Below are 21,004 nucleotides of genomic sequence, written 5' to 3' on the forward strand. Positions count from 1 at the left end.
TGTACATATGTGCGTCAGATTTTTCCTTCCTTGTCTTATAACCTGCACATGTAAAAAGTGTTGCAAGTAAAACATAACATGTAAAACTAGTAAAGTTTGTGTCATAGCATTTAGGTTACAGCATTTGGGGGAAAAGAGAGAAGACCCTCCAAAAACTTGGCCTTTGTTGTTGGGGAAAAGGGACTACACAGCTTCAATCATAGGGAGCTGAGTTGGTAGAAGCATGACTTTATTTTACTTAGTTAGGGACGAAGTATGGTGTAAGGGAATGTGTGAATGCCAAGTGGACCAAACGTGGACTGACATGTCTTGCTTTATGGGTGCACTTGGATTGGCTGGAGTACCCTTGTTTAATTACACAAAAGTCTAAATGTTACACTAAAAATTTGACAGGTATCGTTAACATCTGACACAGTTGAATTGAAGAAAAGTGTATTTCCATGATAAATGAGGACGCTTAGTCCCCTCATTGATAGCCTTCAGAGTGAATTCTGAGAAGGTGGAAAATTCAAGAGAAGACATTATCCCTTAGAGCATCTACATGCCTTCATTGCTACCCAGTGAGACTCATTTCAGGTATCTGATCTCCTGAAACACAAGATTATCATTTGTGCTCTTTGAAGGAACTAAGATTGTATAACTTGGTTAAGAAGTAAGAGAAAACTTTATAGGAACAGACAAGTAAGCAGCAAGGAACAATGACAGGGAGACAACAGACAGCCTGAAGGACAGGCAAGAAATCACAATTTGCATCGACAGAGTGACACCTCGGTAGGAGAATAGTAACAGACAAACACGAAGGAATCTTGGAAAAGGTGAGACAGAGAAGCACAGACAATCTCATGTGCAAGAGCAGGAGAGCAGGTGGACAGAGAGGAAGCAGGAAGTGAGCAGAAGCCAGCAGAGAGGAGAGACTGACAGGAAGACAGATTGGCAGGCAGGAGGCCCTTGGGGCTCATCCTTGTCCGCACAAGGGTTAGAGGAGCTTCCTGAGATGCAGGTGGATCCCATTCTTGGACATCAACACAATTCTTGGAGTGGGTACAGGGATCCTGAAGGGATCTGGAGCCAGCTCAAAGCGGAGCAGGATTAGGGCCACCGCCACCTTCATCTCGTTCACGGCAAAGTGCTGCCCGATGCAGTTCCTGGGACAGGGAGGGAAAAGGAAACGAGAGAGGCCTCAAAGCCCCGCCAGGAACAGTCCCTTCAGGGCCAGCCTGCATGGGCCCAGCCCGGATCCCCTTCCCTCAGGACACATGCACATCTCTACCCCAAGCCTTGCTTTGTTAACATTCTCCCCTTGACCTCTGACAAAAGTCTACACTCCTCAGGATTAGCTCCTCCTCTTACCTCTGCTCTCAGCAAGCCTGAAACCCTGTTACAGGAGGGTCAACACTTTGAGCCTCAGAGCCAAGTCAAGTGATCACTACAACAGTTAATCATTAGGTTCTTTGCTCTCTGCACCAGCCATGTCTGGTTTCACAATGTGGAGTCCAGGCCAGGGCACCAGAGGGGGTGGGCTGGGCCACACTTCAGGTCCTCACCATATTAGGGGGGCACACAGGGCCCCAGATCCTCATAGAAATGACAATATGGAGTTGGGTAAGGAAGTCAGGATGCCAACAGGGAAGCTCCCTGCAGGGGCAGACCCTTAGGGATGCTCAAGCTGCTGCACCATCTGCCTTCCAGTTTGGGTCCAGACTCCTACCTTCCCCTCGGCCCCTCATTCAACTAGCTGCTGTCCCCTTCCAATTCTATAGCAAAAGTGTCCCTGCCCCTCATCCCTCAGCTGCCACTTCACCTGGACTTTTCTGTCTCCTGCCTCTGGTCCCTCTCCTGATTCCCCGCCCTCCCATACTCAGAAGCTCCCACGTCTTCCATCATAGGAAAGCATGTCCACATGGCTCAGCCTGGCATCAAAGCCCTATCTGAGTTGTTGGCACACTCATCTGCACCTATCCAGCTATGTCTCCCAGCGCAGCACCTGCTGAGGAGATCCAAGATAATGACCTCCCTCCACCTCTGTCTCCAAATGACCAAGGATAAGGGCAATGACAGTCTGCCCCCACACACAACCCACCCCCCATTGGCTGTGCCTCTTCATTCCTGGACCCTGAATCACATGGTATTTTAATCAAGGACATGTCACTTACCAGCACAGGACAGTGCCAGAAACATGGAACTTCCTACTGTGGGGTCAATTAGTAAATGAGTTAGGGCAAGAAAGAATGAATGCCTGATGTCTCCTTTGAGTAGAGGCATGCAGTTCTTGATTCAGAACTCCCTGAAACAAGGGCAGTTTCCCATCTCATAGCATAGGCTTGGCACAGAGTCTGGCTTAATAATTAGTCTTAGACATTGAATGAGGTTTATTGAATTGAATAGGAAAGCAGAAAAGAATAAACAGAAGTCTCCATTAGTTCTAAGCTAGGAATTGAGCTGTCTACCCCTCTCCTGTCTCTTGTGGCAGCCACATGACTTGCAGCAATGTCTACCAGGAAGGAATCAATCCCAGGAGGAAACAAATCCTGGAGCCAATATCTGGAGAATAGTTTGCTTAAAGCCTATTCTGTGAGAGTGCATTCACTTAGTTTAGAAGGATTGAAGATTCATATATTTGCTAAAATGCATTTTTCTAATAACTACTTAAAAAGTTTACAGAAGTTACTATATATGATTTATAGGACAATTTCAGCAGCCAGGAGGATTTCACTCAGGAGAATAGTCATGCAGCTGCACAGCCATTTCAAGTGCACTTTCTATTTTACATGCCAGGAAACTTTCAAATGCCACCTCTCATGTACATATACAAAACAGTGGATTTTCTCTCAAAAGCCACTTAATGTCCTCATTTCATATACTTGCTCATTGGAGGATTGGACTCAAAGTGTAATATTCAGGTATGTAGAGCCCAGATCATATGTAATGATTTGACAATGGAGAAAACTGTCAAGTGTTCATGACCATTTCCATGCAGTCCAAAATTCTTCTGAATGGATGCAAAAATACTAGAGTCACAAGTTGAAGTGTTCAAAAGTGGAATACTTCTGAAGCCCTTCAGAAATTAAAGGATATTTTCCTCTGTAGGCTGAAATATTTCAGAGGTGCAGGCAGCTGAAGATGGAAACATGCACCAGGCAATGGTGCAGTGTGGGGGTGGAGTGGGGAGAGGGGCTGGTCTGAGAATGTGTGCAAAAGAAATCTTTTCATTCCATCCTGACTTGACAGTGACAACACTTGAAAACTACATATCACAATGTCCAATTCTGTAAACTGATCCTCATAAAGTGAAGAAATCTCAAGGATCCTTGAGCCATTGAATCGTCACTGACACTGAATTGTGGCTGGAGATTGAGTGAGCAATGAATCAAAGTTTCCATACCCTGCAGTGATTACCAAATTTCTTTCGTGTATAGAGACACACACCTCTTTCCCAGCACATCAACATGTCAGGGCATATCTGCAACACCCATGTAAATGTAGGAAGTGACAAACATCAGGAATTTCCCTAGTAAACAGCCCCTCCTCCCATCCCAGTACAAGTGCCTCACCTTGATCCTCCTGAGAAGGGCAGGAAAGCATGGCTGTGTCGAGCGGCATCTGGTGCAAAGCGGGAAGGGTCAAACACCTGCAGAGGAACCGCAGGGCCAGGATAGGTGTGGTCTAGCTCCTCCTTCCTCTCAACCTCAGGACACACCCAGAAATGGAACAGGAGGAAGGATTGGCATGCAGAGATTCACCATACCATCCTCCCAAGGCCATCATACCTCTGGTTTTGGCCACACATTCGGGTTGTGGTGAAGGGCATAAAAGGAGAGCGAGACTAAGAATCCTGTGGGGCAGAAGAGAGAAGAATGGTCATACCTGCCTGTGGGGCCAGGTGCTTGCCCACACAGCTTGGCAGCTGCTATGAGAGCCACTTCTCATCACTCTGAGGGGAATGATAGTGTAGCAGGAGAGGTGGGGCAGACATGGCACAGCACATGTGCCCAGATTAATAGTTATCCAGACCAGGGTGAGAAGCAGAAAGAACTAGAGGCATATATTAGAGAGCAGCTCAAGGGACAACTCGCATTTACCAAGTACCATCCATGAGCCCTTGGGGAATATGCATTGACTAATCCATCTCACAACAACCCTCCAAGGAAGGCCCAATCCCCATTGTTCACATGAGCACCTAAGCCTCAGAGAGGCTGAGCAACTTGCCTATGACCACCCAGCTGGGATGGGGCAGGGCTGGGATTCACAGCAGAGGTGAGCTAAAAGGTAGACTAGACCATGGCAGGGACCTCAGATGTGGTAACCAGCTGCTCTCTCCAGCAACCTGAGGGCTTCCTGGGAGTGGGCCATCTGAAGAATGAGAGTGGGTTTCCTGATATGCTTGATGTAGTCAACCCCGTAAGGGTGAAAGAAGAACTTTCCCTGCCCCAGGGCTCTCCCTCTCTAGGGATCAAATCTTGGGAGTTACAATTGTATGCTATTTCTGAATCCCCTTCCTGAAGGCAACATCTCTTGTAGAGAAGGTGCAATGCACTGAGTCATCATTATTTTTATATAAAATGTTTCTGTATTTACTTGAGAGAGTGAGAGAGACCATGACCAGGGGAGTGTCAGAGGGAAAAGCAGACTCCCCACTGAGCAGGGAGCCCCATCCCAGGATCCCAGGATCATGACCTAAGCCAAGACATACACACCAGTGCTGAGCCACTTAGGGCCCCTGAGTCATTATTTTAACTGGCAGGTATATAGTTTTTTGCAGTTGTCATCAAGGATTTATCCTATCATTACATCAAATCTTGATTATATCCAAAAGGGGTATCAATGAAGACAGAAATCCTTCAGGAGTTGTGATGCTGCAGTAAGGAATAGGATATATATAGCTTAAACTCACAAAATGTCAGTGCCATCGATGAGAATAATATAGCGTCATAAAATGATGGAACCCGCAGGGAGGGGCACGATGGCAGAAGAGTAGGGTCCCCAAGTCACCTGTCCCCACTAAATTACCTAGATAACCTTCAAACCATCCTGAAAATCTACGAATACGGCCTGAGATTTTAAGAGAGAACAGCTGGAATGCTACAGTGAGAAGAGTTCGTGCTTCTATCAAGGTAGAAGACAGGGGGAAAAAAGAAATAAAGAAACAAAAGGCATCAAGGGGGAGGAGCCCCGCGAGGAGCCGGGCTAAGGCCACGGCGAGTGTCCCCAGGACAGGAGAGCCCCGCCTGGAGAAGCAGGAGCTGCACCAACCTTTCCGGAGGGAAAGGCGCTCGCAGGGAGTTAGAGTAGGACCCCAGGAGGGCGGGGATGCCCTCAGGCTCCCTGGGACACTAACAGACACCTGCGCCCCAGGGAGAGCACGCGACACCCCAGGCGGAGCTCCCTAAAGGGCTGCAGTGCGCACACGGCTGGACCCGGGAGCAGCTCCGAGGCAGCAGAGGCGGAGGCTCCGCGCAGAGGGGGCTGCACGGCTCTGGGAGCAGCTCGGATGGGCTCAGGCAGAGGAAGAGGCTCCGTGCGGAGGGGGCTGCGCGGCCGGGAGTAGCTGGGGGGGGGGGGGCGGCTGGAGCGGAGGCTCCGCGCAGAGGGGGCTGCGCGGCCAGAGCGGGAATCCAACAGTGCAGACCCAGGAGCACTGGGCGCCGGGGACACAGCCCAGGATCCGGCCTCCCCCCGGGACAGGCAGAGGCGCGGAGGGCCCAGGACAGCACGGACGCTCCTGCACCGAGCTGAGCAGACAGCAGCCCCCCCCCGCCCCCTCCAGGCCCCTGCACTGAGAGCTCTGTAGTTACTGCGGAGCTGAAGCCAGGACTCCAGAATTGGCCGCTGCCACTGTGGCTGTTCCTCCTGGAGCCTCACGGGGTAAACAACCCCCACTGAGCCTCACAGTGCCCTCACCGGATAAACAGCTTAAATATCTTTCACTGAGCCCTGCACCAGGCAGGGGGCTGAGCAGCTCCCCCAAGTGCTAGCACCTGAAAATCCGCACAGCAGGCCCCTCCCCCAGAAGACTAGCTAGACGGACAAGGGAAAAGCAAGTTATTGACCAAGCAGTACTGGAAAGTTCCAGGGGAAGTTGAGGGACTTACACTATACAGAATCAGAGGATACTCCCCCTTCTTTATTTATTTTTTGTTTTGTTTTTTTTTATTTCTGTTTGCTTCCCCTAACCTTTTTTTCTTTTTTTCTCTCTTTCTTTTCCTTTTTCTTTTTCTCTTTTCTTTCCTTCTTTCTCTCCTCTCTTTTTCTCCGTTTCCCAATACAACTTGCTTTTGGCCACTCCGCACTGAGCAAAATGACTAGAAGGAAAACCTCACCTCAAAAGAAAGAATCAGAAACAGTCCTCTCTCCCACAGAATTACAAAATCTGGATTACAATTCAAGTTCAGAAACCCAATTCAGAAACACTATTATACAGCTACTGGTGGCTCTAGAAAAAAAGCATAAACAACTCAAGAGACTTCATGACTGCAGAATTTAGATCCAATCAGGCAGAAATTAAAAATCAATTGAATGAGATACAATCCAAACTAGAAGTCCTAACGATGAGGGTTAACGAGGTGGAAGAACGAGTGAGTGATAGAGAAGACAAGTTGATCACAAAGAGGGAAACTGAGGAAAAAAGAGACAATTAAAAGACCATGAAGATAGAATAAGGGAAATAAACGACAGCCTGAGGAAGAAAAACCTACTTTTAATTGGGGTTCCTGAGGGCGCCGAAAGGGAGAGAGGGCCAGAATATGTATATGAACAAATCATAGCTGAAAACTTTCCTAATCTGGGAAGGGAAACAGGCATTCAGATCCAGGAAATAGAGAGATTCCCCCCCTAAAATCAATAAAACCCGTTCAACACCTCGACATTTAATAGTGAAGCTTGCAAATTCCAAAGATAAAGAGAAGATCCTTAAAGCAGCAAGAGACAAGAAATCCCTGACTTTTATGGGGAGGAGTATTAGGGTAACAGCAGACCTCTCCACAGAGACCTGGCAGGCCAGAAAGGGCTGGCAGGATATATTCAGGGTCCTAAATGAGAAGAACATGCAACCAAGAATACTTAATCAAGCAAGGCTCTCATTCAAAATGGAAGGAGAGATAAAGAGCTTCCAAGACAGGCAGGAACTGAAAGAATATGTGACCTCCAAACCAGCTCTGCAAGAAAATTTAAGGGGGACTCTTAAAATTCCCCTTTAAGAAGAAGTTCAGTGGAACAATCCACAAAAACAAGGACTGAATAGATATCATGATGACACTAAACTCATATCTGTCAATAGTAACTTTGAACGTGAACGGGCTTAATCACCCCATCAAAAGGCGCAGGGTTTCAGATTGGATAAAAAAAAAACAGGACCCATCTATTTGCTGTCTACAAAAGACTCATTTTAGACAGAAAGACACCTACAACCTGAAAATAAAAGGTTGGAGAACCATTTACCATTCAAATGGTCCTCAAAAGAAGGCAGGGGTAGCCATCCTTATATCAGATAAACTAAAATTTACCCCGAATACTGTAGTGAGAGATGAAGAGGGACACTATATCATACTTAAAGGACATATCCAGCAAGAGGACTTAACAATCCTCAATATATATGCCCCGAATGTGGGAGCTGCCAAATATTTAAACCAATTAATAACCAAACTGAAGAAATACTTAGATAATAATACACTTATACTTGGTGACTTCAATCTAGCTCTTTGTACCCTCAATAGGTCTTTAAGCACAACATCTCCAAAGAAACGAGAGCTTTAAATGATACACTGGACCAGATGGATTTCACAGATATCTACAGAACTTTACATCCAAACTCAACTCAGGGATCCCTGGGTGGCGCAGCGGTTTGGCGCCTGCCTTTGGCCCAGGGCGCGATCCTGGAGACCCGGGATCAAATCCCACGTTGGGCTCCCCGTGCATGGAGCCTGCTTCTCCCTCTGCCTGTGTCTCTGCCTCTCTCTCTCTCTCTATGACTATCATAAATAAAGAATAAAAAAAAAATTTAAAAAAAAAACAAACTCAACTGAATACACATTCTTCTCAAGTGCACATGGAACTTTCTCCAGAATAGACCATATACTGGGTCACAAATTGGGTCTGAACAGATACCAAAAGATTGGGATCATCCCCTGTGTATTCTCAGACCATAATGCCTTGAAATTAGAACTAAATCACAACAAGAAGTTTGGAAGGACCTCAAACACGTGGAGGTTAAGGACCATCCTGCTAAAAGATCAAAGGGTCAACCAGGAAATGAAGGAAGAATTAAAAAGATTCATGGAAACTAATGAGAATGAAGATACAACTGTTCAAAATCTTTGGGATGCAGCAAAAGCAGTCTTGAGGGGGAAGTACACTGCAATTCAAGCATCCATTCAAAAACTGGAAAGAACTCAAATACAAAAGCTAAACTTACACATAAAGGAGCTAGAGAAAAAGCAACAAATAGATCCTATACCCAGCAGAAGAAGAGAGTTAATAAAGATTCGAGCGGAACTCAACGAAATCAAGACCAGAACTGTGGAACAGATCAATAAAACCAGGAGTTGGTTCTTTGAAAGAATTAATAAGATAGATAAACCATTAGCGAGTATTATTAAAAAGAAGAGAGAGAAGACTCAAATTAATAAAATCATGAATGAGAAAGCAGAGATCACCACCAACACCAAGGAAATACAAACGATTTTAGAAACACATTATGAGTAGCTGTAAGCCAATAAATTAGGCAATCTAGAAGAAATGGACGCATTTCTGAAAAATCACAAACTACCAAAACTGGAATAGGAAGAAATAGAAAGCCTGAGCAGGCCTATAACCAGGATGCAAATTGAAGCAGTCCTCAAAAACCTCCCAAGACACAAAAGTCCAGGGCCACATGGCTTCCCAGGGGAATTCTATCAAACGTTTAAAGAACAAACCATACCTATTCTACTACAGCTTTCAGAAAGATAGAAAGATATGGAATACTTCCAAACTTGTTCTATGAGGCCAGCATCACCTTAATTCCAAAACCAGACCAAGACCTGACCAAAGAGGAGAATTACAGACCAATATCCCTGATGAATATGGATCCAAAAATTCTCAACAAGATACTAGCCAATATGATCCAACAGTACATTAAGAAGATTATTCACCTTGACCAAGTGGGATTTATCCCTGGGATGCAAGGCTGGCTCAACACTCGTAAAGCAATCAATGTGATAGATCATATCAACAAGAGAAAAAACAAGAACCGTATGATCCTCTCAAAGATGCAGAGAAAGCATTTGACAAAATACAGCATCCATTCCTGATCAAAACTCTTCAGAGTGTAGGGATAGAGGGAACATGCCTCAGCATCTTAAAAGCCATCTACGAAAAGCCCACAGGAATATCATTCTCAATGGGGAAACTGGGAGCCTTTACTCGAAGATCAGGAACAAGGCAGGGATGTCAACTCTCACCACTGCTATTCATCAGAGTACTAGAAGTCCTAGCCTCAGCAATCAGGCAACACGAAGAAATAAAAGGCATTTAAATTGGCAAAGAGGAAGACAAACTCTCCCTCTTCGCAGATGACATGATACTGTACATAGAAAACCCAAAAGACTCCACCGCAAGATTCCTAGAAGTCATAGAGCAATTTGGCAGTGTGGCAGGATACAAAATCAATGCCCAGAAGTCAGTCACATTTCTATACACTAACAATGAGACTGAAGCAAGAGCAATTAAGGAATCAATGCCATTTACAATTGCACCCAAAAGCATAAGATACCAAGGAATAAACCTAACCAAAGAGGTAAAGGATCTATACCCTAAAAACTACAGAACACTTCTGAAAGAAATTGAGGAAGATACAAAGAGTTGGAAATACTCCATGCTCATGGACTGGAGGAATTAATATTGTGAAAATGTCTATGCTACCTGGGCAATTTACACGCTTACTGCAATCCCTATCAAAATACCATGGACTTTCTTCAGAAAGTTCTAACAAATCATCTTAAGATTTGTGTGGAATCAGAAAAGACCCCGAATAGCCAGGGGAATTTTAAAAAAGAAAACCATAGCTGGGGGCATCACAATGCCAGATTTCAGGTTGTACTACAAAGCTGTGGTCATCACGACAGTGTGGTACTGGCACAAAAACAGACACATAGATCAATGGAACAGAATAGAGAATCCAGAAGTGGACCCTCAACTTTATGGTCAACTAATATTCAACAAAGGAGGAAAGACTCTCCACTGGAAGAAAGCCAGTCTCTTCAATAAATGGTGCTGGGAAAATTGGACATCCACATGCAGAAGAATGAAACTGGACCGTTCTCTTACACCAGACACAAAAATAAACTCAAAATGGATGAAAGATCTAAATGTGAGACAAGATTCCATCAAAATCCTAGAGGAGAACACAGGCAACACCCTTTTTGAACTCGGCCAAGTAACTTCTTGCAAGATACATCCATGAAGACAAGAGAAACAAAAGCAAAAATGAACTATTGAGACTTCAGCAAGGCAAGAAGCTTTTGCACAGCAAAAGAAACAGTCAACAAAATTAAAGGAGAAGCTACAGAATGGGAGAAGATATTTGCAAATGACTTATCAGATAAAGGGCTAGTATCCGAGATCTATAAAGAACTTATTAAACTCAACAGCAAAGAAACAAACAATCCAATCATGAAATGGGCAAGAGACATGAACAGAAATCTCACAGAGGAAGACATAGACATGGCCAACATGCACATGAGAAAATGCTCTGCATCACTTGCCATCAGGGAATTATATATCAAAACCACAATGAGATACCACCTCACACCAGTGACACTGGTGAAAATTAACAAGGCAGGAAACCACAAATGTTGGAGAGGATGTAGAGAAAGGGAACCTTCTTGCACTGTTGGTGGCAATGTGAACTGGTGCAGCCACTCTGGAACTGTGTGGAGGTTCCTCAAAGCATTAAAAATAGTCCTGCCCTACGATCTAGCAATTGCATTGCTGGGGATTTACCCCAAAGATACAGATGCAATGAAACGCCGGGACACCTGCACCCCGATGTTTCTAGCAGCAGTGTCCACAATAGCCAAACTGTGGAAGGAGCCTCAGTGTCCATCGAAGGATGAATGGATAAAGAAGATGTGGTCTATGTATACAATGGAGTATTACTCAGCCATTAGAAACGACAAATACCCACCATTTGCTTCGACGTAGATGGAACTGGAGGGTATAATGCGGAGTGAAATGAGTCAATTGGAGAAGGACAAACATTATATGGTCTCATTCATTTGGGGAATATAAATAATAATGAAAGGGAATAAAGGGGAATGGCTAAAAAATAAGTGGGAAATATCAGAAAGGGAGACAGAACATGAGAGACTCTTAACTCTGGGAAACGAACTAGGGGTGGTGGAAGGGGAGGTCGGAGGGGGGTGGAGGTGACTGAGTGACGCTCACTGAGGTGGGCACTTGACGGGATGAGCACTGGGTGTTATTCTATATGTTGACAATTGAATACCAATAAAAAATACATTTAAATAAATAAAGGAGAAAAACATGAGCGGGAAATATCAGAAAGGGAGACAGAAAATGAGAGACTCCTAACTCTGGGAATCGAACATGGGTGGTGGAAAGGTAGGTGGGCTGGGTGTGGGGTGGCTGGGTGACGGGCACTGAGGGGGGCACTTGATGGGATGAGCACTGGGTGTTTTGCTATATGTTGGCAAATTGAACTCCAATTAAAAAGAATAAGCTAGGAAAAAAAGAAAGAAACTTGGGATTTTATCCCTTCAACATCTAAAAATCCAGACACACTTTTCATGTTATGTGGAGAATGAACAGGTGAAGAACATTCTCTCTAGGTATGAAGGGGAACTCCCATTTATTTTATTTTTTAATTACTCTTTTAATTGAAGTTTGATTTGCCAACATATAGTATGACACCCTCTGCTCCTCCTATCAAGTGCCCTCGCAGTGCCCGTCACCCAGTCACCCCATCCCCCTGCCCACCTCCCCTTCGACTACCCCTTGTTTCTTTCAGAGTTAGGAGTCTCTTATATTTTGTCTCCCTCTCTAATTCTTCACTCTCATTTTCCTTCCATTCCCCTATAATACCTTTGACTATTTATTATATACACTGAATGTGGCCAGACTCCGTGCCAGGCATTCCAAACCTCATCCAAACTACAACCTCATCCCCACTTATTGTAGATAAAATGGGGCGGCAAATATTAGAACTGCCCCAGGACATGTGGATTCAGACCTCCCATGCGTCCCACAGGACTGCTTACAGAGTGAGAGTCGTGAAGGCCATACCTCTGGGCAAGGAGCGTCCATCAGGGAAGGTGATGGGCTTGCTGAGCTCTCTGCCAACACTTGGAACTGGTGGATAGAGTCGCAATGCCTCCTTGATGCACATGGTGGTGTAGGGCATCTGGTCCAGGTGCTCCCTAAAACAAAGCTACCTTGAAGGGCAGGCAAGGCCCTGGCAACCAGTGTATTCCGTAATTGAGGAGGCAGGACCCTATCAGGGCCCTCCCGTCTCATGAACACTCACCAGGTGATAGAGGCACCATCCCCCAAAAGGCTCTGGATCTCCTCCCGGCACCTCTGCTGATGCTCAGGGTGTGTGGCCAGAGTATAGAGGATCCAGGAGATGCCGCTTGCTGTGGTGTCATGCCCCTCAAACATGAACGTGTCCACTTCTGCACGGAGGTCCTTGTCAGACAAGCCCCTCCCATTCTCCATCTGGGAAGACCCAGAGAGATTGCAGACTTTGAGTCTTCACCCTTGCTCCCCACCTGTGGGCAAATGATCAGGCCTCCCCTGCCACACTCACTTTGGCTAAGAGGAGGATGTCCAGGAAGTCCAAATGCCTCTTGTTCCTGACCTTCTCCAGCTCTCCCTCCTCCTGTAGCTGAGCCTTCCTCAGCTTGATCACTCGGTCTGCCCAAACAGTGTTCCCAGGCGTAGTTGAGAGCTCTGAGTGCCCAGGCATAGCCAGCCATGTAGCCCACCTGCCCCCTTGCCACAGTCACGGTGCCAGGGGGATCAGGAGGAGTTTGGCAATGGGTGTGCATGCCAGGGTGAGAGCTCTAGCACCAGGTATTTGCATGTCAGCGATCCCCTCAACAGCACAGCCCTAGGAGGCTCTGCCTGTGGGTGGCTGGCAGGGGGGTCATTCAACCTTCACCCCTGTTGTGACGCATGTAGCTTCCTGCAAGAACCGGGCATCCTGACAGTTACACCGGGGGGAAATCCAGAGTGGATTTGTCCCAGGTTGTGGAGGAGCGGTGAGGGGCACGCCTCTGTCTAAGGGTCAGGGCCTATCCCTTTGGGATGTGCCTAATGAAGGAAGGGAGGTGCCCAGAGGGCAGAGTCCAACCTGTGTGTTGATGGGCAAGCTGGCAGGCCTTGTGGTTCCTGTGGCCTTCAGAGGTCAGCCAGTAGAAGATGTCTTTCTGGTAGAAAACATTCCTCACCCGGGAAAACACCAGGTAGTTCAGATCTTTAATGGCCTGAATGTAGGACTGGGAGTTCCTGAAGGAGGATGGTGCAGAGGGCTCGAGTTGGAGGGAGGCATTTGAACTGGAATGGAGTGGGGCTGTGGGTGGAGGTTTCCTCAGTCATTGGTGCGGGTGACCTAGGCGTCTGACATTTCTGTCTTGTGCCCTGGAAACCCCCAGCCATTTATGAGGGACTTGGGCAGCCCCACTTCTCCCTGAGGGAGGGATCAGGGTCTGTGCCTAATGTAGGTTTGGTGTGGGGTGAATTTGACTGTCAGACTGGGGCTCTGCAGAATGTGACTCTTTGGGTTGGTAAACATCACAACTACTGGAACTGCCTCCAGATGATTCCACACCAGTTGGTAGGAAATAGGACCCGGCCTTAAGCATTTCACTGACCTGTCTGCCTGGTGGTTGCCCTGGTAGCTGAAGGCACACTTCATAATAGTGTCCAAGGTCATCAAGGAGACGTGTTCAAAGATCTCCAGATGTGAGTTCTGGCTGAGGAGCTCCTCCCACTTGTCCTGTGTAGAGGGGACACATTGATCCTTCTCTATAGCTCTGGAAGGCCCCGGCTGACGAGGCTAGGCTCTCTCTGCTTCTCCACATATTCTGATGACATGTCCTCACTTTCTAAAGCAGTTGTGTTTCATCAATTTAGTACCATAGAGCCTAATATTTGTGATATGTTGAGTACTTTCTCAGAAACTGTTGTTATTTTATTGAGAATGATCTATGACCTCATTCATTTGGGGAATATAAAAATTAATGAAAGGGAATAAAAGGAAAGGAGTGAAAATATCATTGAGGGTGACAAAACATGAAAGACAGCTAACTCTGGGAAATGAACAAGGGGTAGTGGAAGGGTAGGTGGGCGGGGGGTTGGGGTAACTGGATGATAGATATTGAGGGGGAACTTGGTGTGATGAGCACTGGGTGTTGTGCTACATGTTGGCAATTTTAACTCCAATAAAAATAATTTTAAAAAAATGATCTCTAGAGGCTGACTTCAGTATAAATTATGATGATAACCACCTTTTAGCAGACCAAAAATTGAAAAAAAAATAGAAGAGAAACACTGTTTCTCAGAATATAAAGGGGAATCTTTTAGCAGACCAAAAATTGAAAAAAAATAGAAGAGAAACACTGTTTCTCAGAATATAAAGGGGAATCTTTTCTGCCCTGGGACTGCCCTACACAGAAATAAATGAAGTTCCAATTTAGGGAACAAGTGTCAAGGCAAGAGAAAGGTTAAGGGGCTAGTACAGGGGTTCCTAAGAAAGGAATATCAGGGACGCCAATTCCTCTTGTTCAGCAAATGTCAGCTGAGTACAGTGAGTCAGCAATAGGGTCATGCTCAGAGGTGATATTCTGGCAGGACCCAGTCCTGGGGGTTGAGACCTGGTCCATTTCCCTCCACGGAGTGGCTAAAATCCAACCCGAAGCCTTCAATCCAGGGGTGGCTGGGTCACACAATGGTTGGGGGACAGCCTTCGGCTCAGGTCATGATCCTGCGATCCAGGATCCAATCCCACATCAGGCTCCCTGTGACGAGCCTGCTTCTCCCTCTGCCTATGTCTCTGCCTCTCTCGCTCTCAGTCTGTGTCTCTCCTGAATAAATAAATAAATCTTAAAATAAAAGATGCTTTCAATCCCACACCAGAGCGTACCTGAGTGACATCCTGCATTGTCCCCCCTGCCACCGAAGCTGCTACTTCCCAGGCTAGCCAGGGGCAGCTTGTCCTATTTTCCTGGAGTATTGACTACTCTTCCTATCCAAGCCAAAGACATGCTAGTGGGAGGAGAAGGGACCCTGCCTCCACCGTGTTTCTCTCTCCTGTGGGCAGGGAGCAAAGAATGGATGATAGTGGGTGCCAGGTGCCTTCCTGTCCTATCCACCCTCTGGGGGTTGTGTCTCATTGCAGGGTGTAAGTGTGTGATTCCAGGGGCCATGCTAACGGTTCTCTGAAGCATCTAGCTGTTGAAAATGGACTTTGTGAACTGTGCCGTGGGTGTGAGTGTGCAGGTGAGGTAGGGTTCGACTTACCAGCATCACTTGGACAGAGTCAGCCATGAGTCTCACGTAGGGCTTCAGGATGTCATAGTGGAAGGCTGGGGTCAGCATCCGCCGGTGCTGGAACCATGTCTCTCCATTCAGCAGGAGCAAACCATACCCTGGACCACAGTGTGTTTGGGAGTTGGGTGGGAAGGGACCTTGCCCGAGTTATCCAGAGACAATTTGGGAGGAACCCAGGGTGTCAGAAGAAGGGCACCCTTGGCAAAGCAGGAAAGGCCAGTGCATGTCAAGAAGGGGACTTCCCAAAGCCCCAGGCCAGGAAGTGGTTATGATAGCTATCACATGGAGGTTGAAACAGAGCAGGGGATGGGTCTTACAAGGACTTCCGTCAGAAGTCGGCTGAGTTCGTTGGTGAGGGCTGAGAAGCAATGTGGGAGAAGCTGAGCTACAGGAGGGTTCCACCACCATTTGGAGGGGGTGAGGGTTTTATCAGGAGATAAGGGGGCTCAATTCAGAGTTTAGTGGAGTCACTGTGGTGCTGGTCTCATCTTGTTAGTCTGGGCCAAATGTATAGTTGGTAGCAAACCTAAGCAGACGGTGGACCATAGTCCTAGGTAGACATACTTACCTATCCAGGGAGCCATGAATCTGTAGGCACCCTCAGATTTTGGGTCTGAAATTAAGAAGGATATGACAGCAAACTGGAGGTAACCAAGGAATTCAGGCTGGCCCCAAAGGCAGCTATGATATGGACCTTTGGCCCCCATCCCTTGCCAATTCTTGTCAGCTGGCAGTTTGTGTCCAGCCACCTCCCACTTGCCACCTAACCCTGACTCTTTTTCTTCCTGATAGACATTGTGGGTACAGAATAGAAGAATTAGTGTCCCATAGCAAAGCCATACGGAGCAGAAATTTGAATCGGTAAGAAATTTAGATTCTGTCCCCAGTGCACATAGAATGCCAGTATTATGGTGATTTTTTAAAATCAGGGCTCAGTTCCTATATCCCAGCTGAGGCAAGGGCTTGGGCCTGGGGGTCCACCCCAGGCATCATGGATAGGAATTTGGCTTCAGTCTAGGATCACACCACTGTGGTAAATAAAGATAGACACATAGGAGAGAAAATGGTAAGAAGGAATAAGAGGAAAGCAGCAAAGGAAAGAACAGAAAGAAACAAGAGAGAGAAAGAAAGTGGTAATTATCACAGATGTTTGAGCGTTCCAATTGACTAATTGTATTTGGCCCTGCCCTAGCTCTTAGGCTGGAAAGATCATAGGTAGAGGGTCAGATATTGATGGACTGAGGCAACAGTCTCTCCTGGACTGTCACAGTGCACCAGAAATACATCTAAGAGGGAAGGGCCACTCCAAATGAGGAGAAGTTTAGCTCTCACCTGATCGCCCCAGGATCATCTTCATGTAGTCTGGGTCATAGACTACGAGGATAACTTTGCTTCCCCATAGCCAACGTGGACTGGCACAAGGGTATTTCTCTGTCCTTTTCTTCAGCTCTTGCAGCTCCAGACCCGTTTGGAACTGTACCAAAGAAATACAACTCAATACAACCTTGCTTCCCTCATTAGGTCCACAGCTGGGAGTGGTGGTGGAGGACAGGATGGCCCCATGGAGAGAGTTTGGATATTGGCAGCAGTAGGAGTTTGGAACTGTCTGATGAGCTAGCTCTGAGCAGGATCCAGATTCATGGAACTTATGTTCTAGTGGGAGTGGAGGTGGGGGACATCCTTAGGCCATACACTGAGTAGTGTTCTCCAGTCACTTGAGGAGGTACTCTGAGCCCCCAGGTCATTTCCATCACTGGGATCACCCTTCTCCTTGGATGCAGTGCAGGGACTCCCTAGTGGGAGCCCATATATAAAGAGTAATTTATTTATTCCTGAGCAGACAGAGAGAGACGCAGAGACACGGGCAGAGAGAGACAGTCCCTATGAGAAGCCTGATGCGGGCCTGAATTCCAGGACCCAGGGATCACGACCTGAGCCAAAGGTAGACTCTCAACCACTAAGCCACACAGGTGCCCCTAGTGGGAGCCTCTTATGTCAAAGTTATGTTACCTCATCCTCCAGGATCCCCTCAAGCCTGTTTAGCAGAGGCCTCCGGGGTATCCTGTTTCAGCAGAGTTGCCTGCGTTCTTTCTGATTGCTTACTCTTCAAGCTTCCAGAAACTCCTGCTCCTGGGGAGTGTCAATAGTTCCTCTGGGGTCCTGATGGAGCTAAACGGTGCTCTGCTTGGCTCTTCCTCTTTCTGGGTCACCCTGACCCCCACTGATCTGACGGCCCTCCAGAACCTCTTGGGACTTCCGTACAGCCTGAATGGGGCTGGTCAGGGCCCGGTGAGACTCTGGTAGACAAGTGTGCCCATGGTAACCCTGTAGGCAAATACCCGGTGTCCACTGGACTTTATTCAGGCTGTGGCCACTCATGCAGGCAATGCTCCATTATAGCTGCTCCCACCTGGCTCCTTCTGGAAGTGGGGCCACCAAAAATGTCCCAATGAGAAATCAGGAGAGACAGTGGACAGAAATAAAGAGGCAGCACAGGCACTCCATCTTCAGAGGCTGTGGGCTGTGCTGGCCTGGGGTCTGCCTGAGGCAGAAGGGACGACCCGAGGTCAAGTAGGACTGTTGGGTCCTGGATTTCGCACACTGTGAAGGAAGTGCTCCTCTTTCATAATTCTGACCAATTTCAGCCCTAGTTACTGCAGCAAGTTTGCTAACCTACGAACATGTTTGTCCTTCATGAGCATTACTATGACTTTCAAGTTTTATAAATTACAGTGTAACTCTGATCTTTATCTGTGCCAGGCAACATTCAGAGATTAGTAAAACTCCCATGAGGCTACACTCCTCATCATGATCCCCATTTTGCAGATGAGGAAACAGAGGCACAGAGCAAGTTCACTTGAAGTAAGTGGCAGAGCTGGGATAGAATCTAAGTACCTTGGCTCTGAGCCCACATGCTTCCCTGTCCCACTTATCACTTGTCATCTGGCCTGAAAGATTAGCTTTAACCTACTACATGTGGCAATCTACTCCTGGCTTAGCGAGTAACAGAGGTACTGAGTAAAGAAAGTCTCAGATTTGCAGAAGCAGGAAAATATGGTTGCACTATGTGTTCAGCTGGCTGAAGCTGAGTTACATGAGTTACCTAAGTGAACTTGTCTGCTTACTGACTCTCTACACCGTCCTTGAATGGGAATGGCAGTGGAGGAAATTTTATTCATGATAGGATCAAATCCTAACTCAGAGTTGTGACAAAAGTTCACAATTTCTCAAAATGGACATAGACTCTGTGGAAATCATTCAAGCAATAGTTTGTGGGAAGAAAGTGGCCCTTGGCTGTCTCCCTGTGGCTGACATGAAGTTTCTGTCTTTCGCTTTTTTGTAATTGCTTGGCCTCCTCTTCTACAATACCTCTGCCTACCTCAGTTCACACAGCGCTAGACAGCCCCTCCTCATTTGCCCTCCCCCCTTGCTGGTGCCCCCTCTGCGGGGCCAGTACTGACAGAGGTGGAGGGGAGGCACTGTCTCCAATGCAGCCACTAGCTGCTTCTTTCTCTGTCACTGCACAGCCTGGTCAGGAATCCCTCAGAGGTCAGCTTTGTGGTGGTCACTGTGGTGCTGGAAGGGGGTGGCATCCTCAGCCCAAGGAGTTCACAGTACCAGGATTTGGGGGAACAACTGGAAGGGAAACCGATTCAGTTACTGGTGCAACTCACCATCAATACTCTTTCCTTGCCCTAATCTGGCAACCTTCTCTCATGTCTTCCAATGACTTATTGGAGTTTTAGCCCTGAAGTCACCAGTCTGGAACATCCCATAGTCTTGGGCAAACCTAACCAGTTGGTCCCTGTACCTGACAGACATCACCCCCCAGTCCGGCAAGTGAGCCTATTTTCCTGTGACCTCACACCTGATTCCTGTCTATGCTCTCCGTAGCCCATGAACACACTGCTGTGTATTCCCAGGCCGGCCAGGACCAGGACGAGAGGATGGGGTTTAATGGCTGAGGCAGGGAAGCATCAGGAAGTGTGTCTGAGAAAAGAGCTGGGACTGCTCAGCCTGGAGGGGGAAGACTTAGGAAGGACAGCCACTCATCTCAAGGTTCAGGGCTGCACCATCACCTGTACATCTCTCTGAGGAAGGAGGGTCAGATGGGCCTGAGGGCTCCAGCACAGGCTACTTTCAAGTTGGGGAGCTCCTGGAATTGGGGTGAGAAGTCCAGAACTGGCAGGTAAGGTGGGGGTTTGCCAAGGCCCATGTCCTGATCACACAAGGGGTCTCCGTGGGTTGAATCTCCTGACTGGGTTGATGCTTCCAGAGTCCTGGCCCACCCTGCCTTCCCTCTCCCCAGTTCAGCCCCTTCCTACCTCCTGCTTGTGCCCGAAGAACCAGTGGGAAGGAGGGGACGGGAACTGCTGAATAGCTTTGAGCATCCATTGCCTGCGCTGGTAGAGTTGTGCTGCCTTGAGCAGCAGCAGAGCCAGGCCTAGCAGGGAAGCCAGCTGCAGGAGCCCAGACACAGTGTCCAGGGGTCTGGTGAGGCTCAGTACAGAGACACTCATGTTCAGGGGCTGCTGGGTCACTGACTCTCCCTGAGTGTTGCTGAAATCCTCTGACCACCTGGCCTAGTCAATCAGGGGAGGATGGCCCTGCCCACCTGGAAGGGGAGTGAAGCACGAGGGCAGAGCTTAGACTGGGATTCCAGAGTTCATTAACTGAGAGGATGCACCTTAGGAATCGGTAGGAAGGAAACCTTCTGAACAGACAGTGATAATGCCCAGGCACATTCCCCTTTGCCCTTATCCCTGTTATTCATCAGTTATTTCAGGAGCACCTACTTTGTGCCCGACAGTGTGCTATGTGCCAGGCCACAGTGGCCAGCAAAACAGACAGGAACCCTGACTGCAAAAAATGTACAGCCTACTTTACCAAATGTCCAGGAGGTGTGCTTGGGTTGATGATTATCCCATTTCTGAGAAAAGAACACTTATAGGGATGTGGCCAGAGGAAAATTGACTTTGAGAGGGCCAACTGAAATTAGAATCAGGGGGCCTCCAAACTTTCGGCCCCAGCTGCCTCTGCACTGTTCCCCACACTTGTCCAAGCCACCGTTCACTTGTGTCCTGGGCTGACTGTGTTTGCAGGCAGAGCACTGGCCTCACACTCAGGAGGCCCAGCCTCAGGGCTCGCGCAGGACATACGAAGCCAGGCAATCACACTCTCTGTGCCTCAGATTCTCCTTCTGTAAGGGGAGTAAACATTCCTTTGCCAAGTTCCTCCCAGGAATGCTCATTGAGTCAGTCACTGATGCACTCAGCAAATGCTTCCTGAGCTCACGCTCTGGGAGATAAAGACAGAAAACTAAGGCAGTACAGGAAAACTCGGTAAGGCCTGTACTGAAAGAGTGAATAGTGGGCTGGGCCCATCCAGGGAAGGAGAAAACTACAAACAAGGATGGGACCCTGAAGGGTAAGAGTTCATCAGGTGGAGAGTCCTCAGGAGA

General features: G+C 47.5%; 1 protein-coding gene across 4 annotated transcripts; it reads right to left on the minus strand.

Moving 5' to 3' along the window:
* Window positions 1-212: 212 nt before the first annotated feature.
* LOC112914749 (cytochrome P450 4A11-like) lies at window positions 213-20,196 on the minus strand. 4 transcript variants are annotated; one of them, XM_025991886.2, is made up of 12 exons: window positions 19,869-20,196; window positions 16,876-17,017; window positions 16,112-16,156; window positions 15,514-15,641; window positions 13,866-13,990; window positions 13,346-13,500; window positions 12,800-12,906; window positions 12,518-12,708; window positions 12,277-12,410; window positions 3,768-3,832; window positions 3,552-3,628; window positions 213-1,145 (listed from the first exon to the last, which is right to left on the minus strand). In XM_025991886.2, the coding sequence occupies exons 1-12, from the start codon at window positions 20,061-20,063 to the stop codon at window positions 977-979; spliced, it is 1,533 nt and encodes a 510-aa protein (XP_025847671.2). In that variant the 5' UTR covers window positions 20,064-20,196; the 3' UTR covers window positions 213-976. The 4 variants fall into 4 exon arrangements, with proteins under 4 accessions (XP_025847671.2, XP_072580177.1, XP_072580176.1 ...); XM_072724076.1 differs by having other exon boundaries at window positions 12,800-12,942; window positions 19,869-20,118; XM_072724075.1 differs by having other exon boundaries at window positions 13,346-13,548; window positions 19,869-20,118.
* Between the last annotated feature and the right edge of the window lie 808 nt (window positions 20,197-21,004).

This window comes from Vulpes vulpes, chromosome 10 (assembly GCF_048418805.1).
Source record: "Vulpes vulpes isolate BD-2025 chromosome 10, VulVul3, whole genome shotgun sequence".
NCBI classification, from domain to species: domain Eukaryota; kingdom Metazoa; phylum Chordata; class Mammalia; order Carnivora; family Canidae; genus Vulpes; species Vulpes vulpes.

Bases quoted from the DNA above. Each gene is read 5' to 3' on its own strand.
- LOC112914749 (XM_072724074.1), bottom strand. From the start codon at position 20,063: ATGAGTGTCTCTGTACTGAGCCTCACCAGACCCCTGGACACTGTGTCT. The intron at 13,991-15,513 runs GTAAGTCGAACC...CCCTCTACACAG, and splicing joins ACTCTGTCCAAGTGATGCTG to GACAAGTGGGAGGAGCTCCT. The intron at 3,833-12,276 runs GTATGGCCTTCA...TCTGCCCCACAG, and splicing joins TGGACGCTCCTTGCCCAGAG to GATTCTTAGTCTCGCTCTCC.